General features: G+C 51.2%; 3 protein-coding genes across 3 annotated transcripts in view; 1 reads left to right on the plus strand and 2 right to left on the minus strand.

Annotated features, from left to right (window-relative positions):
• The window catches only part of fstl3 (follistatin-like 3 (secreted glycoprotein)), a 3,687-nt gene extending 1,476 nt beyond the window's left edge, over nucleotides 1–2,211 (minus strand). Inside the window, 2 exon segments of the mRNA XM_047051153.1 lie at nucleotides 360–545; nucleotides 1,860–2,211. Of these exon segments, the coding sequence (XP_046907109.1) occupies nucleotides 360–545; nucleotides 1,860–1,935 (262 nt within the window). The 5' untranslated portion in view covers nucleotides 1,936–2,211.
• Nucleotides 2,212–3,167: 956 nt separating this feature from the next.
• Nucleotides 3,168–10,840, plus strand: LOC124488531 (serine/threonine-protein kinase STK11-like). The gene is made up of 11 exons (XM_047051182.1): nucleotides 3,168–3,325; nucleotides 3,405–3,574; nucleotides 4,018–5,238; nucleotides 5,327–5,410; nucleotides 5,776–5,865; nucleotides 6,196–6,465; nucleotides 6,575–6,702; nucleotides 6,899–6,956; nucleotides 8,349–8,572; nucleotides 9,188–9,408; nucleotides 9,920–10,840. Exons 3-10 carry the CDS (start codon nucleotides 4,715–4,717, stop codon nucleotides 9,394–9,396), a joined length of 1,587 nt encoding a protein of 528 aa, XP_046907138.1. The 5' UTR covers nucleotides 3,168–3,325; nucleotides 3,405–3,574; nucleotides 4,018–4,714; the 3' UTR covers nucleotides 9,397–9,408; nucleotides 9,920–10,840.
• Nucleotides 10,841–14,403: 3,563 nt separating this feature from the next.
• cbarpb (CACN subunit beta associated regulatory protein b) lies at nucleotides 14,404–21,880 on the minus strand. The gene is made up of 10 exons (XM_047051118.1): nucleotides 21,729–21,880; nucleotides 20,766–20,905; nucleotides 20,371–20,426; nucleotides 19,911–20,073; nucleotides 18,666–18,900; nucleotides 18,277–18,444; nucleotides 17,822–18,047; nucleotides 16,477–16,663; nucleotides 14,600–15,732; nucleotides 14,404–14,555 (listed from the first exon to the last, which is right to left on the minus strand). Exons 1-10 carry the CDS (start codon nucleotides 21,774–21,776, stop codon nucleotides 14,404–14,406), a joined length of 2,508 nt encoding a protein of 835 aa, XP_046907074.1. The 5' UTR covers nucleotides 21,777–21,880.
• Nucleotides 21,881–26,022: the final 4,142 nt, after the last annotated feature.

Raw genomic sequence — 26,022 nt, forward strand, 5'->3', positions numbered from 1 at the left:
GAGGAGAGAGGACAGAGGAAAGATTAGAGAGGAGAGAGGAGAGGAAAGATTAGAGAGGAGAGAGGAGAGAGGAGAGGAAAGATTTGAGATTAGAGAGGAGAGAGGACAGAGGAAAGATTAGAGAGGAGAGAGGAGAGAGGAGAGAGGAGAGGAAAGATTTGAGATTAGAGAGGAGAGAGGACAGAGGAAAGATTAGAGAGGAGAGAGGAGAGAGGAGAGAGGAGAGAGGAGAGAGGAGAGAGGGGAGAGGGGAGAGGGGAGAGGGGAGAAGAGAGAGGAGAGGAAAGGAAAGATTAGAGATTAGAGAGGAGAGAAGAGAGAGAGATGTAGGGAGCTGTAGGGAGGTGTAGTCTGCTTACCTCTGCAGGGCTTGCAGGACACAATCCCCAGGATGCCGAGCAGGCTGACCTCGTTCATGGGCAGGCTGGTGTTGGACCAGGCGGTGTCCAGACGGCCCGGGGAGCAGCACTCCTCTCGGCTCACACCACGCATCAGCACCATGTCACAGCGCTGCTCTGGGCTCTGCTGCAACCAGCACATCCCGGCTGCCCAACCACACAAAACAACGTCTGATGTAGACGGATGCATGAAGGCAAAACACACACACTTATGCCACAAGCATGCACGCACACACACATGCACAAACACACACATGCACGCACACATACGTACACACACACATGAACACATACGTACTCACACACACACGCATGCACGCACAAATTCGTATACACACACACACACTTCTGTAGAACCTGCATATATCAGCACATTGCTGAGGAATAACTATTTGCTTGATTTGGTTGAAGTCTAGACATGCTCCCATCCACATACCCCTGCTCAACTACACACCTGTCTAAACTACCATCCACACACCCCTGTTCAACTACACACCTGTCTAAACTACCATCCACACACCCCTTTTCACTACACATCTGTCTAAACTACCATCCACACACCCCTGTTCAACTACACACCTGTCTAAACTACCATCCACACACCCCTGTTCAACTACACACCTGTCTAAACTACCATCCACACACCCCTGTTCAACTACACACCTGTCTAAACTACCATCCACACACCCCTGTTCAACCAGGGGCAAATCTAGGTTCCCACTTTTGGGGGGGCTAAGCCCCTAGATAAAACCTATTATTTTTCCTGTGACCCAGCAAAAATAGGGGGGTCTGGGGGCATGTTCCCCCAGAAGACATTTTTGAAAATATCCTTTTAAAAAGTGTCCTCTAGTGGGTTTTAGGAAGAGAAATTAACAAATTTAGATTTCAAATATAAAGATTAAAATTATTTTTAAATAATAATATTTGTTTGGGGGGGCTAATAAAACTTTGGGGGGGGGGGCTCCAGCCCCCCCAAAATACACACCTGTCTAAACTACCATCCACACACCCCTGTTCAACTACACACCTGTCTAAACTACCATCCACACACCCCTGTTCAACTTCACACCTGTCTAAACTACCATCCACACACCCCTGTTCAACTACACACCTGTCTAAACTACCATCCACACACCCCTGTTCAACTACACACATACTCTCACGCCCTCTAAGACACCTGCACACACATCCTAAAATACCTATATACACCTAAACACTCACAGATGTATTACAGGACAGTGACGGTACTGTTATCTTAGTCAGTGAGGTCACGTGCACCTGCACTAAAGATCCTTCTAAACATCAACTCCAGTGTTTCCGTCATACAGTTAATACTACGTCCTCGTGTTATGTGTTTTCCTTAAGTTTCTGAGTAGGATGACATCATTAGCAAATAAGGAAGGCTTATCTGATCATTATGGTACAGAAATGCAACATGGCCCAAAAGTATTTTTTACTCACCCTTTGCAGGATTTCTTTCCAAAAGTTGACACAGAGTTACAAGTAGAACACTGTAGAACGCAACCAGAAAGCCCATTGTGATTTGTCAAAAATAGGTTGTCCGCTAACTCAAAACTCAAATTGTCTTTTATCAAAGGAAGGCAAATAAAAAGCTGGTAAAGTTGTCGGAGTTCTCTGCTCTCGTAGCTGTCTGGGGTAACGCATGTGCTGTACTCAGGGTGATGTGGTTCAGTCTGGATAAATATTTAGCCCAAAGTTATTATACTTCTGGGATGGGCGAATGAGTCCAGCCAGTAAGAGAGCAGCACGGAACGCGTATTGCGTCTGACTCACTTTCCATAGACGGGAGGCTTGTCTGCCCACACTATCAGAGCGCGCAGCAGTCCACACGCGCTGCGCCGCGCTCTGTAAACAGATTCAGATACTGTAGTAAACTTCTGCCAACATTTTGAGTCGGAGGGAGGAAACTTGAGTGGCCTGGGTTTATGCTGTCTATATCTAAGGAACGTTTTCTGGCGGAGACTTAGGCTAACTGACACTTCCTTTTTTCATTCCTGCGTATTGCTTTTGAAGGTTGAAGGCTGTTTCAGGTTATCATACTGGCACAGCCGTTTCAATAACGTTCCCTCTCCTTCCCCTCCCTCAGTGTTTGGCTGCGGTGGGCCTCCCGGCCAGCCACATGTATGAAGTTCATCTCACATCTGTCTCGTCTCATCTCCCTTTGATCGCGGGAAATGGAGGTAGCATGTGTCTCGAGGAGCCTGCGTGAATGATGTTGCCTGCTGGACGGAGGGCTCCCGAGGGCTCGGAGGAATGTCTGGCCCCGGAGAGCGCTGAGAAGACTGGGTGGGCCTGGCCGGTCCCCCCCCCCCCCCCCCCCCCGGGCGCCCCCCGGGCCCGGGTCACCGAGTCTGCTGCGGCTACAGCAACTTCACTCTGGGCCAGTGGGCCGTGACTGACCCCTCCCTCCCCCCCCGCACACACACTGATTGACTAACATTGCGCTTTTCTAAAGGCCCCCATTCAGCAGCTTAACACTTTGTACGGTAAAAACAATGTTTATAAACGTGCCACCCATAGCTACTGGACACATCTAACTACCCCATGACAGCTCTTCTAGCTCGGCCACTGATAACAGTTAGGCTATAATTCTAGTAGTACTACAGCATTTACGAATAGTATATCTCAGACGCACTTCTTTCTTGTTTAGTGATATTATTCCCGTGTTTGCCTAAACGTTGAATACATAAATTAGACCTGCTTCAGTCCATGCACTGCAGCCTAGTGGCCTTCCAGTGCTGCCCCCTACTGGTTGAAAGTTAACTAACACCATGAATGTAATCATAGTAGGCCTAAATGAGATATTCTGACCGACCGTTCACTCATCACGAGACACACTAACACAGGTTAAACACGAGAAGGGAGGTGTAGTGTCGTTGGCAGGACAACGGACCTTCAACTGCACGGTGAGTTTTCGTATCTAAAACATAGTTTTAGACTAGTTCTGATGAGATTCAAACAACCTCGAATTTCACATTTGTACAGCACCCAGGATAAAACTCCACCCACTCGGCTTGTCCAGCATTTCAAAACTGCGGTCTCCTAGCGGTCAAATCACATTTCCACGTGGTCGTGAGCATATGTAAACAAAATGGAGGTGGTCTTGACAGCCTGCTGCACTGGCAGTAACATTCACGAATCACCATGTAGCTGAGGTAACGTATAGTTATAAAGATAAACAAATACTTATTTAACAAACATTTAATATGCCTAATACTAAAAGATTGTGCCCAAGAATGCTTTAAATATAAGGTGTTGGGAATACAGTAGTATACTACAGTAGGAGCTAATTCACCGGTACTTATGGCTAGCAAGGTAGCTGAACAAGTCAAATGTAAATGAGGATTTTTCAGCAATCTACTAGACTCAATAGCAAACAACATCAAAATAGCAAATTGTGGTCGTAGATATGATTAGCATTAGTTCATATGACCGGCAAAAACACGAGCTGTCTAGCGCCTCATATAATTTAGCGTCTGCTAGCTAGCCCATAGTGAGGTCTGACTCTTAAAATATAAATGCTGGATTAGATGGGTGCCTTGTCACAGTTGAAACCTGTCGTAACAAGAACCATCCGGCGTGTTTTCACCCCTCCCAGCCGGTCTTCACTGCGGCTGACCGGCAGCCTGATAGACCTCCATGCTGTCGGCATCATTCTGGCTCAGCACCTACCAAGCAGACACGGGAAAAGAACCACCGACAGAACCCAACCTCTGGAACAAGCACTTTAGATTAACACCCATGCAAACCTATTCTACTTGTATGCAAAGGTGCTACGACTACTGGGTTTTTTACAGGGTTGTATTGTAGAATTTGAAGCACTTCCTTTTACAAGCTCGAATATCCACAAGCTGTTATATGTTTTCGTAACGGATTTATCGCAAATATATTTGATTGCGAGACAGAGATGTGTGAGTGCCGGCCACTCAGGCGTTTGGGTCACGGTGAAGCAGGATGGCCAGGTTAGGTTAGGGTTAGCTTCCCTGCTGCCCAAGGTGGTGCTACAGCAGACGGCCAGAGATCACCCAGAGTCCAGAGATGCTATAAAACATAATTCAAGATCATCTGAGAGTATCTGACATCACCCAAATTACCTGATGGAACAGAGATCATTTTAGATTACCTGAGATCACATTATAGTACCTCAGACCAACCAGAAATCCTTCACCCTAATCACCTTAGACACCTGAGAGGTTCTTCAAGATCACCTGGGATCCCTTGGGATTACCTGCTGATCACTGCTGTCTGAACCATCACCCACGACAACCTCTCGGGTTGCTAGGGTGGGGGGTAAAATGAGTGAGGAGGAGAGACAGGGCCCCGGGGCCCCCCAGGAACCTCCTCATGGGGACATTGACTACCAGGATCAGGATGAATCATGGGGCCCCCACTTCCAAGGTTCGGAAGATGGCTGCGGTCCCTGTTACCAAGAGGATTCCCCCCATAACGGGGGTCGACGTACAGACTCCGGGGACCCCCAGGGTCAGGATGATGGGGATGGTTGGGGCCCCCAGTACCAGGGCCAGGAGGACTCCTGGGGGCCCCAGCCTGGGCTGGATGCTTGGCATAGCTCCAAGGGACACCTGGTGGGTCTGGAGACCTTCATCCACCGCCTTGACTCCAGTGAGGTCCTGTACGCACCCCGGCCCGTTCGTGCCAAGCTGCTGGGTCGCTACCTGCTGGGGGAGCTGCTGGGGGAGGGGTCCTACGGGAAGGTGAAGGAGATGCTGGACTCAGAGACACTCTGCCGACGAGCTGTCAAGATCCTGAAGAAGAAGAAGCTGAGGAGGATCCCCAACGGAGAGGCCAACGTCCAGAGGTAGGCCTCATTCTCACCTGCACAGGTAGGCCTCAAGTCTTCAGTCTTCATTCAGTCCTCACGTTACAGTTGTTGTCCTCGTCTGCAGGGAGATCCAGCTGCTGAGGAGACTGCGGCACAAGAACGTCATCCAGCTTGTGGACGTTCTGTACAACGAGGAGAAGCAGAAGATATATCCTTTAGACGGCTCCCTGGTGTAGGAACAACATCGTAGCTTGGTGAAGGGAGAGTTGAAGTGAGGTGTGGTGGTGAGGGTGAAGGTGAGGTATAGTTAAGGTTAAGTGGATGGAGGGAGGGAGGTGCTCGTATCAATGGCTGATCATGTTCTCCAAATATTGTTGTTGTAATGTTCTGGTCTGACCACACAGGGGCACTCTTGGGCTGCTGAGAGAGAGAGACGTTCCTCTCCTTGGACGTGTGTGCGTGTGCTGGGTCATAAATAGTCCCCCCAGTAGGTAATTAATGTGTAGTGTTGATGCTGTGCCTCCCCAGGTGTGTGTGTGTGTATGTCTGTCTGTGTTTCCTTGACTGTGCTACGTATATGGTGATGGAGTACTGTGTGTGTGGGCTGCAGGAGGTGCTGGACTGCGCTCCGGGGAAGAAGCTTCCGGTGTTCCAGGCTCATGGGTACAACTGAGTACAGTAATGAATACTAGCATGATACACACCCTAGTAACTCAGTAGTAGTGAATCTTAGCATGATACACACCCTAGTAACTCAGTAGTAGTGAATCTTAGCATGATACACACCCTAGTAACTCAGTAGTAGTGAATCTTAGCATGATACACACCCTAGTAACTCAGTAGTAGTGAATCTTAGCATGATACACACCCTAGTAACTCAGTAGTAGTGAATCTTAGCATGATACACACCCTAGTAACTCAGTAGTAGTGAATACTAGCATGATACTGTGCTACTGTCACACTGTACCTAACCCTAACCCAACCCTCCACAAGCTACTTTGTGCAACTGTTGGACGGCCTGGAGTATCTGCACGGACAGGGGGTTGTCCACAAGGACATCAAACCTGGCAACCTGCTGCTGACCACCAGCGGAGAGCTGAAGATCTCAGACCTGGGTGTGGCCGAGGCCCTGGCACCATTCTCCCTCCAGGATGAGTGTCGCTGCTCCCAGGGCTCCCCCGCCTTCCAGCCTCCTGAGATCGCCAGCGGCCGCGACGCCTTCTCCGGGTTCAAGGTGGATGTCTGGTCTGCTGGCGTCACACTGTGAGTATACAGTTATTGTACTGTTACTGTACTCATACTACTGACACTGTACTAATCCTACTCTTTCTCCCATTGTCCCTCTCTCTCCCCCTCTCTCTCCTCCCTGCAGGTATAACATCACCAGCAGTCTGTACCCCTTTGAGGGGGACAACATCTACCAGCTGTATGAGAACATCTGTGGAGGCTCCTACAGCCTCCCAGAGCCCTGTGACCCCCTGCTGGCTGAGCTGCTCACAGGTACCCTGCCCCTCCTGTCCCCTCCCTGGACACTCCTCCTCCTCACCCCTCCTCCCTCCCTGGACACTCCACCTCCTCCCTCCCTGCTCCCTCCTTCTGTTTCTGCGAGTGAGTGAGTGAGTGAGTGTGTGTGTGTGTGTGCGCAGGCATGCTGGAGTGTTAATGCTGGTGTGTGTGTGTGTGTGTGTGCGCGCAGGCATGCTGGAGTGTGATCCTGTAAAGAGGTTTTCCATACAACACATCAGAAAACACAGGTAAGTGTCTCTCTATCTCTCTCTGTCTCTCTCTCTCCCTCTCTCTCCCTTTCTCTCTCTCTATTCCTCTCTCTCCCCCTCTCCCTCCCTCTCTCTCTATCCCTCTCTATCTCCCTCTCTGTCTCCCTATCTGTCTCCCTCTCTGTCTCCCTCTCTCTCTGTGTCTCTCTCTCTGTCTCTCTCTCTCTGTCTCTCTCTCTCTCCATCTCTGTCTCTCTCCCTCTGTCTTCCTCTCTCTCTCCCTCTTTGTCTCTCTCCCTCTCTGTTTCCCTCTCCCTTTCTGTCTCTGTCTCTCTCCCTCTCCCTCTCCGTCTACCTCTCTGTCTCCCTCTCTCTCTCCCTCTCTGTCTCTCTGTCTGTCTCTCTCTCTGTCTCTCTCTCCCTCTCTCTCTCCCTCTGTCTCTCTCCTCTCTGTCTTCCTTTCTCTCTCCTTTCTGTCTCCCTCTCTCTCTCCCTCTCTGTCTCCCTCTCTGTCTCTCTCCTTCTCTGTCTCCCTGTCTCTCTCCCTCTGTCTCCCTCTCCTTCCTGTATTCTCTCTCTCACTCACCCTCTCTCCCTTCCTCTCTCTCTCTCCCTCTCTGTGTCCTTCTCCTCCTCCTCCATTCTCTCCCTCTCATCTTCTCTTGACTACACTAGAGCTAATGCGCCAACAAATGCTGGCTGCAGTTACTATGGCAACAAATGACTGAAGCATTTGTGTGCTATGGTTATGAGAAGCTCCCAGAGAGGGAGGGGTGGTCAAATAGACAGAGAGGAAAAGAGAGAGAGAGCATCTAAAGGAGAGAGAGAGAGGGAGGAGAGAGTAACAAACCGTGGTCTGGTCTCTGTGGGTGGAACTGCTTTCAAATGAGACTGACAGGGCTGTCTGCACACAGGAAGAAAGCAGAGTGAGATGGAATATGACCACACACAGACACAGACACACACACACGCACAGACACACAGATAAGTGGCCAGACAGACAGACAGGGATGTAAAGAGATGCAGTATAAATATTTAATCAGGTAAAAGGGCAGATACAATTAATTACCTGAACATCCGTATCACAATGAAGAGTTACCATGGATACACCCAGAGAGAGAGAGAGAACCCTCTGTCTCTCCCTCCCTCACCAGCCTGGGAGGCATGGAGAAACCTCCCTGCCTGGCCTGGCTGAGGATGATGGGTGTGTTGTGTTGTGTGGTGTTCAGTGTAGTCTGACCCCCTCTCCCTCCTCTCCCTCCCTCCTCTCCCTCCTCTCCCTCCCCCCTCCCTCCTCTCCCTCCCCCCTCTCCCTCCCCCCTCCCCCTCCCCTCTCCCCTCTCCCTTCCCTCTCCCTTCCTCTCCCTCCCTCTCCCTTCCCTCTCCCTCCCCTCTCTCCCTCCCCTCTCCCCCTCCCCCCCTGTCCCACAGCTGGGTTAGGCAAAGCCACCCTGCTAGCACGCCTCCGGTGCCTCTTCCCCCCGGCGCCGAGCACAGCGACCCCTGGAGGAGCATGACGGTAATGCCATACCTGGAGCAGCTGCACGCCTGCCAAGAGGAGCAGGAGGAGGAGCAGGAGGAGGGGGAGGAGGAGGAACAGGAGCAGGAGGAAGAGGAGGTATTCTACACTGAGGACCTTGTCTCTGCATACCCAGGTAGAGAATCAAGGAGAATATAACATGTTCATACTACATGTTTGTGGAATAGCGTGTTCTAGAGGAGAAAGATTTGGACAAAGATTTGTGAAGCAGTAGGGTCGTTCCTTCCAGTGTCCTGGTATCTCCTGGCACACACACATACACACACTCACACACAGACGCACAGACACACACACACAGAGACACACACAGATGCACAGCCTTCCACACAGGACATGAACACTGTCTACAGCTTCCCCTAATGCAGACAGCTAAATGTCTGGTCTGGTCTGGTGTGTGAAAGAGTGTGTTTCTCTAGCCTTCACTCCGAACCATTAGAGAGTAGATAGGGTTTAGGTTACCATGGCAACTGCATGAGCCATCCTACTGCAGTCAGTTTAGTCACTCTTCCACAGTATCTCGCCTCTCCCCCTCTCTCTCCCTCCCTCCTCAGTATTGTAGTGGGGTGTTTTTAGTGCTGGCTGTCGTCACCAGGAGAGTGTCATGGGGGGGGGGGGGGGGGGGGGGGGGGGGGGGGGGGGGGGGGGGGGGGGGGGTCTCCATTAAGTGTAGAAATCATCATCACCACCACCTATAGGTCATGCTCCTGACCCTTGACCTTTGTCTCCCCAGGACCGGGGTCAGGTCTGGGGCGTGCGTGTGTGAAGGGGGTGGGGCCAGAGTTGAAAGGGGTGAAGCCAGAGCTGAACGGGGCAGAACCAGCAGTACAGCAGCCAACCAGGTTGCGTTCTGAGCGTCTCTCTAGCTCCTCCTCCAGCCACTCCCTCCTCGGAGGCTCCGCCTACTGCCGTCTGCGCAGACTGTCCTGCAAGCAGCAGTGAACCCGCACACTGGTGAGTGGCACACACACACACACTGGTGATGTGGGGGAGGGGGGATTCCCCCTTTTTAAGACCTTGATTCCAGCCTGCGGAGTTTCCCTCGCTGCCTGGCAACCAGCCCGCGTCACGAGCAAATTATGTCATTTTCATCTGATTGGTTGTTATCATTGCAGATGATGACGAGGAAAGCAAAGGGGGGGGGGGGGGGGGGGGGGTGGAGGTGGGGGCGTTACATATTCCAGAAATTCAGGAGAAGCAAAAGGGAAGATGTTGGGTATGATTCTCAAGGTATTTTGTCTCTCTCTGTGTCTGTCTCTCTGTCTGTCTGTCTATCTGTCTCTCTGTGTCTCTGTCTCTGTGTCTACCTCTGTATCTCTCTCTCTCTGTGTCTGTCTCTTTCTCTCTCTGTGTCTGTCTCTTTCTCTCTCTGTGTCTACCTCTGTATCTCTCTGTGTCTGTCTCTTTCTCTTTCTGTGTCTGTCTCTTTCTCTCTCTGTGTCTGTCTCTCTCTCTTGTCACACAGCTGTGCATGAATCATCAGGACCTGATTCTCCTCCAACTCTTCACTGAGGAATATGATGAGGATGCTACCACGAAGAAGATGCTTCCTCCTGAAAGACAAGCTTCATGTAGACTACGACACTGTTTGAAATACACTGTGAAGTGAATGGAACTAAATGATACTATCTCAGTAACTACAGTATGAAACATAACTGCAGTATTATATAGATGTATTAATATATACATATATCTATTTTAGGATAACAGCATGATTAAGAGAGGGGTTAATGTGTGTATGGCTCTTGGCTGGGGTGAGGGTTGGGGCATACACACACCACACACACACACAATCACTCCCTAACACACACACCACACACGCACACAATATCACCTGTTATGTGAATAAAGGCCTCTCTCTCCTGCATGTTCCTGTCAGTCGGCTCCTCTGGAACCTTGCCGTTGCAGCCAGCTTTGGACAGAACAAAGTTTCCCTTCCAGCGAAAACGACTACCTTCGGGTCTGAACAGGAAGGAAGTAGGAAAGTTCTAGAGTATTAAAAGGGGATTAAGTTTGAAATGACACGCACCGCAAGACAGGCAACGATTCTTTCATTTATTCTCAGATCAGGACACAGGCTAAAAAATAACACACATCTTATTGGTCCTGTAGCCATAGACACAGCCTGTTCAGAAACATCCGCATACTTGAGATAGGCAGACGTTAGCATACTAATTAGCAAGGAATAGTGAAATATACTCTATTTTATTCATCGAAATAAATCTAATAAAATATCAGATACCATCGTAGCATCACGATTTCTAAAGAAATATCGCATAAAATACAAAACCGCTAGTATCTCCCACGCTCTACTATGGAGTTAGATTAGTTTCATAATTCAAACAAACAAACACAACACGATTCAAACAAATTTAACACGATCCAAACAAACGTAACACGATTCATACAAACATAACACGATTCAAACAAACAAACGTAACACGATTCAAACAAACGTAACACGATTCACAAATGTATTTCGTGATTCACAATTGTAACGCGATTCACAAATAAATGACCCTATTACATTCGTTTGCAACCTGACAAACACAAGTTACAAATCCCTGCATTCGTTGGTGTGAATCCTTGCATTCGTTCGTGTGGATTTTTGGAACTTTCCTGACGCGCTTTGATCCACAAATGCATTTTTTCTAAAATATATCCTCAGCAGCCTATCAGATCGTCTCTTCCAATTTTAGCCAATCACCGGAGAATGTCTAATATGGGTAGACGGGCTCTGCGTTAGCCTAGGAAACACGGAAAATGACTAAACATGAATCCTGCCATTCTCAACAATATTTAATCAGGTATGATCATCGGTTTAATAAGATTAACAAGCAATATTTCACCTACATGCTACCAGACGACATTGCTCATTATCTGAAGGAGACGATGTCCGTCATTATGGCAGGTTGTTGAAGTCCACATAGACACGTTAATATGATTGGCTAAAATTGGAAGAGACGATCTGATAGGCTGCTGAGGATATATTTTAGAAAAAATGCATTTGTGGATCAAAGCGCGTCAGGAAAGTTCCAAAAATCCACACGAACGAATGCAAGGATTCACACCAACGAATGCAGGGATTTGTAACTTGTGTTTGTCAGGTTGCAAACGAATGTAATAGGGTCATTTATTTGTGAATCGCGTTACAATTGTGAATCACGAAATACATTTGTGAATCGTGTTACGTTTGTTTGAATCGTGTTACGTTTGTTTGTTTGAATCGTGTTATGTTTGTATGAATCGTGTTACGTTTGTTTGGATCGTGTTAAATTTGTTTGAATCGTGTTGCGTTTGTTTGTTTGAATTATGAAACTAATCTAACTCCATACTCTACTGGTTATGTTCGTCTGACATGATGGTTTATTCATTTGGTTTCGTTACCCTTGAGAAAACATGAATATATCTCCTAGAACGGGCAATGTCATGCGAATCTAGATGCACAGCAAATCTATTAGTGCATACAAGCCAACGCTCTGGTCTACTACTAGACGCGCAAGTGAAGTCGTCGGCGTTGTGCTTGTTACACCACTAAGAACATCTGTACAAAGTACCGCAACGTTTCCATCTCTAAAACTATTAGAGTTGGCTTATTCTCTCATTTCCAGCTGGCCTCCTTTTCAGCTAGCTTACTGTCCAGCTAGGCTAACTATTCAGGTACGGTGGTCTACTCCTGCTTGCATTCACGCCTACTTTAAAGGTAGCCTACTCTTACTTTTCCAGCTGGCCTCCAAGCTGGAGAGAATAGCCTTCTCTCTAGTTAGCCTCCTACAGTTAGCCTCCTACACAGTTAGCCTTCTTAATAGTTAGCCTCCTATGCAGCTAGCCTCCTACACGGTTAGCCTCTTAAGCTCACCTCCAACACAGATAACTTCCTACACAGTTAGCCTCCTACACAGTTAGCCTTCTCTCCAGCTAGCCTCCTACACAGTTAACCTCCTACACAGTTAGCCTCCTACACAGTTAGCCTCCTACGGGGGTAGCCTCCTACACAGATAACCTCTTATGGGGCTAGCCTCCTACCCAGTTAGCCTCCTACACAGTTAGCCTCCTACACAGTTACCCTCCTATGTGGGAGCCTCCTACACAGTTACCCTCCTATGGGGTAGCCTCTTACACAGTTAGCCTCCTACACAGTTAGCCTCCTACACGGTTAGCCTCCTACACGGTTAGCCTCCTACACAGTTAGCCTCCTATGGGGTAGCCACCTACACAGTTAGCCTCCTATGGGGCTAGCCTCCTACACGGTTAGCCTCCTACACGGTTAGCCTCCTACACGGTTAGCCTCCTACACGGTTAGCCTCCTACACAGTTAGCCTCCTACACAGTTAGCCTCCTATGGGGTAGCCACCTACACAGTTAGTCTCCCACACGGTTCTCTTCCTGTAAATGCAGCTAGCATGGTATTGGGTGGTCGAGTCCTCGAGTATTTGTTCAGGCAGTATGGAGGTGACGCCTCCCGCCTTCTCGCTGAGTCATCACCCGACACAACGGGGCACAAGTTCTTGGCCAGCGCCATGGTTACCTCGCGTGGCGCTAAGACAGGCAGTCCAAGGGAGCCTATCTTAACAGCCCTTAACCCTAGCCCTAACCCTCCTGATCTCTGTTCTCATCATGAGAAGCCCTCAGTCTGTCTGCTACAACAGTCTTTCCACTGCCAGTACCCAGTACCCTGGTGATCTGCTCTGGAATCACCCCCTTTCTCTGTCTCTTTCTCTTTGCTTTTCTCTCTTTCCCTCTGGCCCCCTTTCAATTTTTCTTTCCACCTCTCTCTTTCCACCTCTCTGTCATTTTCCATTTTCATGGCTGCAGCCAGAAGTGGGGGAGCTGGGAGGATGAAAGAGAGAGAGAGGGCTCCCCTCCTACTGGAGGATGAATATTCATCAGGGTTTCTGCAGTAGCTCCTCTCTGCCTAGGGCCATGGACAAGCCCCTCTAAGGAGACCGTTTACTGCAGAACAGGGTCACTGAGAGCCTGTCTGTCTGCCTGCTTGTCTGCCTGTCTATCTGCAAGGCTACCTGACCAATCTACCTGTTAGGTGATGTAAATGCTGTTCCCTCTGTCCCACACCAGAGGAAGAGAGAGGGGAGGGGGAGCACACTTTTACTGTTAGGTTAGACTTTGGGCAAGGTTAGCACCAGGCTTGCAGGCTAGCCTCAGTCTTATCCCAGGCTAGACCCAACCTGGATCAAGAATAAGACCAGTGTCTCAGACCGACACTGACAGGCTCACTACCCCCAGAACCTGTTGCTACTCTGCATTCCTGACTGGACCAGTCACATGTCTGAAGCATTAAATAATACAATACAAGACATTACAATGAACCAACAATCAATAAATAATCCCTCCAGCATGTCCTAGCAGCCGACACTTTCCCCTACAGCTAGCTTGGCTACCAGGATACTTTAACGAGACAGCATATGCTCTGATTGTGTGTGTGTATACTCTAAGTTTGTGTATGTATAGGTGTGTTTATGTATATTTGTGTGTGTGTGTATCTCACAAGCAAGGTGGCATGTATCGTGGCAGGAAGTGATTTGTGTCCACTGACTAACTGTTTCCTGTTTACTGAGGATTCCAATGGCTGGAGTGTGTTCTTGACATCACATTCCAGAATGGAAAAATATTTCTTAACCGAATACTGAAGTCACTTACAGTACAAATTAAGAAACCAGGAATCACTGATCGACAGAAATCAGTTGGTAAGGTAATGTGAATTTTGATACATAATTTCCTTAATACAGTCAGATGAAATCATGAACACAGAGACTGGTCAGAGGGAGGGGGTGATGAAGAATAGTGCAGGTGAGTGAGAACGAGGGCTATACCGGGCTGTGGTCGGGGGAAGAGTGTGTGATCGTATGTGTGACCACCACGCCCTCGGCCATGACCCTGGTCCTCCGTAGGTCAGAGTACAGACGCTCCTCCAGCCTCGACGCCAGCTTGTCACTGAGCTGTACCGGCAGGGTCTGGGGGCTGCGGCCCTGGGGGGCCTGCTCTGAGGGCGGGGCCTGCTCTGAGGGCGGGGCCTGCTCTGAGGGCGGGGCCTGCTCTGAGGGCGGGGCCTGCTCTGAGGCCGGGGTTGTCCGCTGGATGTCCTGGGGAGAGGAGCAGGACACACACTCCTCTTGGTCTCTGGGACTGTCCCTCCTCCCATCCTCCTCCTCCAGGCCCCCTCCTCTAGCCCCCGCCTCCCTGGGGGTCTGCGGTCTGCTGGCGGCCCCCTCACTCGTGCCCCCCTCGCTGCCCCCCTCCTCATCCGGTGTGCTGACGATACGGGGCAGGGTGCTGTGGTAGCTGCTCTCCAGGGGGTAGTTCACACTGTCCCCGCGTCGCAGCGGTGTGCGATGGCGGTCAAAGGACGTGTGGTAGCGGACACCGGGGTCGCTGTACTGCTTGCGATGCTGCCACTGCTTCCGCAGGTGTACCCGTGACCGGTGCCTCCGCAGCGGAGAGTCCTGCTGGTCGAACTGGGGGTCGTGCCGCAGGAACTCGTGGAACAGGGCGTCCGTCTTCTCATCGATGCTGTAGTCGCGGCAATGGAGTGCTGGCAGGGGGGCGGGGAGGGGCTCCCGGGAGGTGAACATCTGGCCGTAGGGGGACCAGCCCAGGGGTCCCACGCCCGTATCCACGGCAACACCGCCGCTAGCCTCTGCTAGCCCCTCCTCTGGGTCCTCCTGGAAGAGACTGGACTGGGCGCTCTCGCCTACGGTGACGGCCCGCCCGGCGCTGGTGAAGTGATAACGCCTCTCGAGGGCGGTGCGCTCCTTCCCCCCCGTGCAGAGGCACAGCTCCTCAGGTGCGCGGGGCGGAGCCTCCATGGAAGCGTAGCGGGGCGGAGCCTCGGTGGAAGCGTAGCCGCTGTCCATCTGCAGCAGCTTTCTGGTTCCAGACTCCCCGTCGCTGCCCCCTCGCTCCAAGTCCACACTCTCCTGCTTATCCTCCCTCCCCCCTTCCTCCCCTTCCTCCCCCAGGTCCTGGGAGGGGTAACTGGGCAACTCTCTGCGCCCCCCCAGGGAACACACACTGTCAGCGTTGCTTTGGACCGAGTCCTTGTCGTTGCTGGGGTCTGAGACGATCTCCTCCAGAGAGGCTCGCAGGGTCCAGATGTCCCGATACTCTGCCTGGAGGTCCGGGGGCTCCTGGGGGTCTGGGGGGGAGCTCTTCTGGTGGCAGCCCAGGCTCACAGCTTCGTCCTTGGGATCTGGGGTCATGCCAATCACCCCTGGACCTTCTCTGCTGCAGCTAGGCTCCACCACCACCTCCACCTCTAGCCTGTAATGCACACATACACACACACACACACACATACAAATATTCGATATGCAAACACATACAACACTGGTCAGTGAAGGAGGATAGAGGTATGCTCAACCAGGTTCACACATTTTCTTCACAGGTCATCTCCACCGTCCTGGCATCTTCATTTAACATTAGTGATGGAATGGGCTAGCGTGTGGGCAATGACTGCAGAGCATAGAAGTGGAGTTGGGCTAGCTAGCTAATATGGAGAGCAGAGCAGAAGATTGGGCTGGCTAGCTAACATGAAGAGCAGAGTATGTAGGGTCATCTAGCTAACTAACATGGAGAGAAGAGTATGTAGGGTCATCTAGCTAGCTAGCACGGAGAGCAGAGCAGTACATTGGGCTAGCTAGCTAGCATGGAGAGCAGAGAAGTACATCGGGCTAACTAGCTAGCATGGAGAGCAGAGCAGTACATTGGGATAGCTAGCTAGCATGGAGAGCAGATCAGTACATTGGGATAGCTTGCTAGCATGGAGAGCAGAGCAGTACATTGGGCTAGGTAGCTAGCATGGAGAACAGAGCAGTACATTGGGCTAGCTAGCTAGCACGGAGAGCCTAGTAGGTAGGGTAATCTAGCTAGCTAGCATAGAGAGCAGAGCAGTACATTGGGCTAGCTAGCTAGCATAGAGAGCAGAGCAGTACATTAGGCTAGCTAGCTAGCGATGGTGCTGAGCAGTGGTGTTGGGCAGATGAATGGCGAGGGAATTAAAGCTACCTGCCGAGGGGTGGGGGAGGGGTGGAGGGGGGTTGGAGGAGGCGTGGGGAACCCCCAGGGTATAAGGTGGTGTCCTGGGTTGGGGCGATGTACTGGATGAGGTCGATATGGTGGGTGTCCTGGTCGTCCTGGTCCATACTCTCACTGGCCACACGCTGCCGTTGGAACTGGCGTCTCTTAGGGGATCCTGACACACACACACACACACAGGGTACACACACAGGGTACACACTGTGTAAGAAATCACACTCACAGCTGAAAGTCTGAACACTAGTGATTAGACAAAGACATGTGACTAATGTATGTCTCTTATTGGTTAAATTACTAATTGACTTGCTAATGTGAAATCTATGTTCCGGACATGTGGCAGCTCCAGGGTGGAGGAGTCTGAAGGTCTGGAGTGGTGAGACAGGAGGGGAGAGACAGGAGGTTTGGAGGGGTGAGACAGGAGGGGTGAGACAGGAGGTTTGGAGAGGTGAGACAGGATGGTGAGAGAGGAGGTTTGGAGGGGTGAGACAGGAGGGGTGAGACAGGAGGTTTGGAGAGGTGAGACAGGATGGTGAGAGAGGAGGTTTGGAGGGGTGAGACAGGAGGTCTGGAGGTGTGAGACAGGAAGTCTGGAGGGGTGAGACAGGAAGTCTGAAGGGGTGAGACAGGAAGTCTGGAGGGGTGAGACAGGAGGTCTGGAAGGGTGAGACAGGAGGTCTGGAGGGGTGAGACAGGAAATCTGGAGGGGTGAAAGAGGAAATCTGGATGGGTGAGACAGGAAGTCTGGTGGGGTGAGACAGGAAGTTTAGAGGGGTGAGACAGGAGGGGTGAGGCAGGAGGTCTGGGGGGGAGTGAGACAGGAGGTCTGGAGGGGTGAGGCAGGAGATTTGGAGGGGTGAGACGGGAGGTCTGGAGGAGTGTAGGAGCTAAGAATGAGGATGCTTCCTGTGGGATACGGTTAGGATTAGGATGCCTCCTGTGGGTGCCCAACAGACTTGGAAGTTGTTGGTCCTGTGTATTCTGCTGGTGTGTGTGTGTGGTGTGTGTGTGTGGTGTGTGTGTGTGGTGTATGTGTGGTGTGTGTGCGGTGTGTGTGTGGTTTGTGTGGAGAACAGCAGGGAGGCTGAGAATGCCTCAGAAATATTGAACCTTGCGTCACTGAGCCATCTGTCAGTGTGTGATCTCAGTGTGTGAGAGGTGTGTGTGAGAGGTGTGTGTGAGAGGTGTGTGTTAGCAGTGCGTGTGTGTGTTGGCAGCCTAGAGAGGTGTGGAGAAGCTCTCTGTCTCCAGCATCAGTGTATGGAGCTCCTAAACCAGGAAACACTGTCTGGCAGGACTCTCCCCCCCCGTCTCTCACCCCTGGTGTCCAGGCTGGAAGCTCTCTGCCCGTGCTCCAGCCTCCAGCGGCGGATCCTGAGGTACGGGCTGGCCCCTTCCAGACTGGCGTGGCGGCGCAGCCTGCTGAAGAACTGCAGCACGGGGCCCTGGCCCCCTGAACCCCCAGGGGCCCCCAACGAGCCACTCTCACACACACCTCCCCCCCCTGGGCGGCCCCCGTTCCTTGAGCCCCCGCCCACCTCAATCTGGTATGGGAGGAGGGGGGAGGGAGGGGGAAGGAGAGAGAGATTGAGAACAGAAAGAGGAGTAATTTGCTGACACGGGTGATTTCTCTCTGATGCTACTAGCATTAGATGGACTCAATCATAATCATATTACAATGGCCTTCTGACATTCCTATTCTATGGCATAATAGAGGAGAGGAGGAGAGAAGATGAGGGGAGATGATGAGAAGAGAGGAGAACCAGGACTCACAGAGCTGGTGCTGAGCTCCTTGGAGCGGGGTCTGGGGGGGGTCAGGCAGGGGGGGCTTTCCCTGAAGCTGCTGCCCCCCAGGCTGGGCTGGCTGTCTCCGGGGAGGGGGGAGCTGGGGCTGCCCCCCACGCTGGGTAGGACTGTATGGGGCAGGGGGCACAACTCCGGCTACACACACACCAGACACACACACCATACACACACAGTAAGTCATGTGTATGAGACTTGTCTACCACATGTCTATAACCCTGCTGAATAGAGGAGTTGTCTCCACCTTGAGATATTCACTCACACACAGATTTAGACATACACACACACACACACACACACACACACACACAGCCTGTGCGGCCCCTGGAGACCAGGAGGGAACTACACCTGCTGCTCACCTGGAAGATGGAGAGAGTCGACTTGGATACAGGACGCGTTGTCATGGCGATGCTGTTCTCTGGGGAATCGCACTCATGAATTGTGAGGATGTGCAAGGTGGGAGGAGGGAGACGGAGGGAGGGAGGAGGGAGGTGGAGGCAGGGAGGAGGGAGGTGGAGGGAGGGAGGAGGGAGACGGAGGTTTATGAGTCGAGCATTTTTGAGGTGGTGAAAGTCTCCCTCAGTCAGAGTGTATCTGAAAAGAAGAACACACCCAGGAAGCTGGCAGGTCAGACTCACACACACTCTTACACCCACACACACACACACACACACACGTGCCTGAGTGTACACACACAGCTCAGCTTACTGGCAGAGCATTCATAGCCAATGAGTGTGAGTGTGTTTAAGTGTAGATGGTCTGTGTGTGTGTAGGTGGTTATTACATGCGTGTAGGTGGTCGGTGTGTGTTTCGATGGTCAGTCTGTAAGTGTGTGTGTAGGTGGACAGAGTGGGTAGGGTAGTAGCGTTTTTTTTGGTGGCCTGTTTTAATTTGAGTTTTAGTCAAGTCTTTGTGTCAAGCTGTCATTTTAGTTTTTATTAGTTTTTGTCACATTCAGCCTCTTTTTAGTCTAGTCAAGTTTCAGTCGACCAAAAGTCTGAGCATTTTAGTCTTATTTTAGTCAGAATTATCCATGACTATTTTCGTCTAGTTTTAGTCTACAAAATCTGACATATGACATTTAGTCTAGTTTTAGTCAAATTTTTTTTATTTTAGTCTCTTTCTTTAATGCAATTCTATGCGGTCAATATAGTGTACGTACCTAGTAGTTTAGACAAAACCAAAATTCTCTTTTAGCCAAACCCATTTCAAACAAGGTTATCTTATATTATTGTTACCTTATAGAGTCAAGAATACGTCCATTCCAGACACAGAAGACACTCTGATATGCGACTTATGATGCGACTAAACGAGACGAAATAACGTAATAAAATTTGTTCTCCTCTCGTTTTGATCAACGAAAATGAAGAGACATTTTAGCATCGTTTTTATTTGGTAAACCACATTTAGTCTTGTTTTTATTCGTCAACAATATTGCATTATACATTTAATTATAGTCATCGTCACATGACCAGTGTTTACGTTGCGTCTTGTTTTCGTCACGTGATAAAGGTTCGTTGACGACAATATTTATTCATAATTTTTGTTGACGAAAACAACACTAGTAGGCAGTGTGTGTGTGTGAGCAGGGAGCTAAGACTGACCTCCGACCTTTCTCCTGCTCCTTCTTGCTGTGGTCAAACAGTGCTGCCTCATTGAAGGACACGCGCCGGCCGCTTGTGCCTGTGGACAGGAAGCGCTCCGTCTGCAAGTCGGGAGAGGGGGAGGCCGACTGGCAGGCAGCCTCCTCCACCCTGATGGTGATCTCTGCTAGGGAGGACCAGGGGTCAGGGTCTGGAGGGTGTGGGTGGAGGGATGGAGGATGTGGATGGAGGGTGTGGATGGGTGGAGGGTGTGGGTGGAGGGTGTGGGTGGAGGGATGGAGGGTGTGGATGGAGGGATGGAGGGTGTGGATGGAGGGTGTGGATGGATGGAGGGTGTGGATGGGTGGCGGGATGGAGGGTGTGGATGGATGGAGGGTGTGGATGGGTGGAGGGATGGAGGGTGTGGATGGAGGGTGTGGGTGTGGGTGGGTGGAGGACCAAGTCTTTGTCTTCTCCTCACCATGTGTGAGCTGGCAGTCCTCTATGTAGGTGGGGTTGGTCTTCGGGTTGTCAGCCCTGGGGGAGGGGGGGGGGGGTCAATACAATACAATGCCATCTGTAGAGCTCAGCAATACGTGTGTGTAGGTGTGTAGGTTTGTGTGTGTATGTATGTGTGTAGATGTGTGTGTGTTCACAGGCTGCAGACGGAGCTTATGGGAGACGTGAGATTAATCACTGCCGATGGCTGAAATCTCATTACACCTATCATCTAACCCTAACCCTCTCATCTAGCAGTCTGGCCTGCTCTCTCTCTGCTCCAGCCTTCTTTCTGTGCATGTGTGGGTGTGTGTGGGTGTGTGTGTGTGTGGGTGTGTGTGTGTGTGGGTGTGTGTGTGTGTGGGTGTGTGTGGGTACCTGGCATAGCTGCAGCCGTGGCGGCGGTGGCAGTAAACTAGCAGCAGGGAGGTGAGAGACACCAGAGCTCCTCCAAACACCAGCAGCACCAGCAGCACCGACGAGCCCTCCGAGGGGGGGGCGGGGGCCAGGGGCGCACCCTGGAGGGGAGAGGGATGGGGGAGGAGAAGGGAATGTAGAGAGGGAGGAGGGACTCAGGTGAGTAACAGTGAATGGCAGATGCTGTTTCTGTGAGGCACCCAGGGTCATATTAGTAAGTAGCCCTGTGTGTGAGTTACATGTTTATCATGCTTCATTTCATCATCAGAAATCTAGTGGGCCCCTAGAGCCTTCTAGAACCTCCTAGAGCCTTCTAAAACCACTCTGAACATTCTGTAACCAGGGAGGTAAAGAGGGGGCGGGGGTGAAAGGAGAGAGAGGGAAAAGGGAGAGAGAGGGAGGTATAGGTAGAGAGAGGGAGAGAGAGAGAGAGACAGAGAGAGACAGAGAGAGAGAGAGAGAGAGAGAGAGAGAGAGAGAGAGAGAGAGAGAGAGAGAGAGAGAGAGAGAGAGAGAGAGAAAAACTCTAAACAATGCAGAGCCCACATCAAAGGGCTGGAAGCCACTTGAAGCAGGTCTGTGTCTCTGGAGGATGAAAACCCACAGCACACCCCTCATACACCTGTTATAACCATGTTATAACACCACATAGATACTGCCTCATCTCTGTTATCTATATAGGATGTACAGTGTGTGTGGGTGACGTTGGCATGGTAACCACAGCATCAGATAATCCTTCAGATCCTGGAAATGAAACTTGAAATAAGATTATGGTGGATTAGACTGGAGCAGGGATACACAATAAAGAGGAGGTTCTCCATTAGCCAGCCATTACAGCTGAACAGAATAGAAACACACACACACATACAAAAGGACACACACACACAGGGAGGGAGGGAGTATAGTGATGACAGACACACTTACAGTAGAGTTGTCTGGTGGCGTGTTCCAGATAGTCGAGTCATTGCTCATGGTCCAGGCCTGCGTCACCGTCCCCTTTAAACACAAACCGGACACATCACCTCCATGATGTCAACCCCTACACATCACCTCCACCCTGTCACCCCCTACACATCACCTCCACCCTGTCACCCCCTACACATCACCTCCACCCTGTCACCCCCTACACATCACCTCCACCCTGTCACCCCCTACACATCACCTCCACCCTGTCACCCCCTACACATCACCTCCACCCTGTCAACCCCTACACATCACCTCCACCCTGTCACCCCCTACACATCACCTCCACCCTGTCACCCCCTACACATCACCTCCACCCTGTCACCCCCTACACATCACCTCCACCCTGTCACCCCCTACACATCACCTCCACCCTGTCAACCCCTACACATCACCTCCACCCTGTCACCCCCTACACATCACCTCCACCCTGTCACCCCCTACACATCACCTCCACCCTGTCAACCCCTACACATCACCTCCACCCTGACACGCTCCAGCTCAGTTCTCAAGAGCACGAGAAAGAAGGTGGGGGAGACAGGGTGAGGAGAGAGACACAGGGTGAGGAGAGAGACACAGGGTGAGGAGAGAGACACAGGGTGAGGAGAGAGACACAGGGTGAGGAGAGAGACACAGGGTAAGGAGAGAGACACAGGGTAAGGAGAGAGACACAGGGTGAGGAGAGAGACACAGGGTAAGGAGAGAGACACAGGGTGAGGAGAGAGACACAGGGTGAGGAGAGAGACACAGGGTAAGGAGAGAAAGACAGAGTAAGGAGAGAGACACAGGGTGAGGAGAGAGACACAGGGTGAGGAGAGAGACACAGGGTAAGGAGAGAGACACAGGGTGAGGAGAGAGACACAGGGTGAGGAGAGAGACACAGGGTGAGGAGAGAGACACAGGGTAAGGAGAGAGACACAGGGTGAGGAGAGAGACACAGGGTAAGGAGAGAGACACAGGGTGAGGAGAGAGACACAGGGTGAGGAGAGAGACACAGGGTGAGGAGAGAGACACAGGGTAAGGAGAGAGACACAGGGTAAGGAGAGAGACACAGGGTGAGGAGAGAGACACAGGGTGAGGAGAGAGACACAGGGTAAGGAGAGAGACACAGGGTGAGGAGAGAGACACAGGGTGAGGAGAGAGACACAGGGTAAGGAGAGAGACACAGGGTGAGGAGAGAGACACAGGGTGAGGAGAGAGACACAGGGTGAGGAGAGAGACACAGGGTGAGGAGAGAGACACAGGGTAAGGAGAGAGACACAGGGTGAGGAGAGAGACACAGGGTAAGGAGAGAGACACAGGGTGAGGAGAGAGACACAGGGTGAGGAGAGAGACACAGGGTAAGGAGAGAGACACAGGGTGAGGAGAGAGACACAGGGTGAGGAGAGAGACACAGGGTAAGGAGAGAGACACAGGGTGAGGAGAGAGACACAGGGTGAGGAGAGAGACACAGGGTAAGGAGAGAGACACAGGGTGAGGAGAGAGACACAGGGTGAGGAGAGAGACACAGGGTGAGGAGAGAGACACAGGGTAAGGAGAGAGACACAGGGTGAGGAGAGAGACACAGGGTAAGGAGAGAGACACAGGGTGAGGAGAGAAAGACAGAGTAAGGAGAGGTGAAAGAGAAAGAAGGGGGTCAGCTGGTTGAGCGGTTAAGGAGTCGGGCTATTAATCAGAAGGTTATTGGTTCAATTCCTGGCCGTGCCAAATGACGCTGTGTCCTTGGGCAAGGCACTTCACCCTACTTGCCTCAGGGAGAATGTCCCTGTACTCGTTTTTCTTTTTACCTTTATTTAACCAGGCAGAATCATTTAAGAACACAATTCAATTCTTATTTACAAAGACGGCCTGGCAAAAGGAAAAGCTTTTTGAGGGAGAGGGGATGGGGGCTATGGAATACAAATCTGGTTAAAAGCACAACGGCACACAACCACAGCAGTACAACATACAGAAGAAAAACAAGCAGGGCATTAGTACATAGGGAATCAGAGAGGATAAAAAATTTACAAGAACACAAAGCAAGACACAGACTATTTACACCAGACAACAACCACAATCAAGACATAGACTGACTGGCAGGAATGAACAGAGGATACAGGCAGGTGAGAAACAGACAAGGCAACATTGGTGCAACAGTAGGACTAAACTAGACAGTTGGCAACAGATCATACAGACAGACCATAGGGATGAATGGACTTACTGTAAGTCGCTCTGGGTCAGAGTGTCTGCTAAATGACTAAACATAAATGTAAATGTAAAGAAGGAGAGAAGGGATGGGAAGAAGAGAGAGAGAGAAGGGGGGAGAGAGAGGAGAGAGAGGGGGGGAGAGAGAGGAGAGAGAGAAGAGAGAGGGGGGGAGAGAGAAGAGAGAGGAGAGAGAGGAGAGAGGAGAAAGAGGGGGGGAGAGAGAGAGAAGAGAGAGGGGGGGGAGAGAAAGGGGAGGAGAGAGAGGAGAGAGGAGAGAGAGGGGAGAGGAGAGAGAGGGGGGGAGAGACTGTCTGGTGCTTCTCAGCTGGCTGGTCTTTCCTGCGTTCCCTCACACAGATCACAGCTATTAATGCTGCAGCAGCCTTCGACACACACACACCACACACACCCACACACACCCACACACACGCAGCACACCCACGCGGCACACACACATGAAGTACACACTTGAAAGATGCACACAGCACACACACACAACCTTTTGGCACACACGCAGCACACACACGCACACACATATGCACACTGGCACACATATCTCCTCAGAAATCCCTCAGCAGGATAGAAACAGCATGCTAGTTCCTCTCAGCTCTCCTCTTCCTGTCTCTCTGTATGAACACACACACACACACCTATCTCTCTGATTGAACACACACACACCTGTCTCTCTGTATGAACAGATTCACCCAGCAGCTCCATCTGCCAGCCTACCTGCATGTCTGTCTTCCTTCCTGTTTGTGTATCCTAACTCTCATTTTATATATCTGTTGACCTGCCTGTCTACCTGTCTGTCTGTTTGTCTGTCTGTCGGTCTGTTTGACTATCTAGGAGGGTCTTGGCTATGGGTGAGGTTGAGGCTGGGCTACGGTTGGGGCTGGGGCTGTGGCCAGGGTTAAGGCTGGGCTGGGGTTGAGGCTGGGCTGGGGTTGGGGCTGGGGTTGAGGCTGGGGCTGTGGCCAGGGTTGAGGCCAGGGCTGTGGCCAGGGTTGAGGTCAGGGTTGGGGCTGGGGCTGTGGCCAGGGTTGAGGGTGGGGTTGGGGCTAGGGTTGTGGCCTAACCCTAACCCTCACTAGGGGTGAAGTTGAGGCTGGGCTAGTGTTGGGGCCAGGGCTGTGGCCAGGGTTGAGGTCAGGGTTGGGGTTGGGGCCAGAGCTCCTCTATTTCCCCCTGGTGGGCTCAGCTGCTACCCTGGGTGTCTGCCTCCCAAGCCCCAGACTAGCTGCTCCTTTATGAGGTGCTCATCACGGGGCTCGTGGCTCCTGCCGTGTGTAGGTCCAACTCACCCCTCTCTCTTGCAGAACCAGCAGCACCACGAACAACCGTCATGGACGACACCACGGAAGAGACTATCGTGAACTGCCGTTAACAGTTCCACACACGACTGGGATTAACATCATGCTTTGTTTTAAAGAAGGAGCTGTGAGAAGAGCGGGTAACAAGCGGCTGAAAACTGTTGATCGTCGCAACAAGCCGGCAGGAGGGCAGTTACATGCAGAAGAGATCTGGAGTCTCGGTCCGGTACGCGGGACTGATCACGGTGGTACCTGCTTGTTAGATTCTGCACGCTCTATCCAATTTCACATCTTATTTCTCATCTCATGGTGGAATACTCCATGTGCCTTCCGACGCGTTGTGCAAAAAAATTGGGGAAACTATAAAATCACATATCAGTAGTTTTGGTCGCCTAATAATCTCTGTAGTTTTATAATAACCCACGTTTGCAGTCCACGGCGTCTGAAGTAGCCTAACGGACCCATTCCCGTCGATTGTTGTGGAGAAGGAGTGCCGCTCAGTAATTACGGGTTTGCAGTTGTGCTCTCATCGAAGGCTATGTTTTACCGGGAAGCATCCTCGCGCTGACAGCTGTTTATAGACATGCGTCTTCCTCGATTCTCTGGAATGACGTCTCCGGTTTGACACCCGGGACTAGGATGATTACTGCGGGCTCGTAATGCAAGTGGACCAAAAATATCTAACAATACCGAGGGGTCAGTATACATTAAACACCTATAGGTAAGAACGATGGGTCAGATTACATTAAACATCTATA

Source organism: Hypomesus transpacificus, unplaced genomic scaffold (genome assembly GCF_021917145.1).
Source record: "Hypomesus transpacificus isolate Combined female unplaced genomic scaffold, fHypTra1 scaffold_139, whole genome shotgun sequence".
Taxonomy (NCBI): Eukaryota; Metazoa; Chordata; class Actinopteri; order Osmeriformes; family Osmeridae; genus Hypomesus; species Hypomesus transpacificus.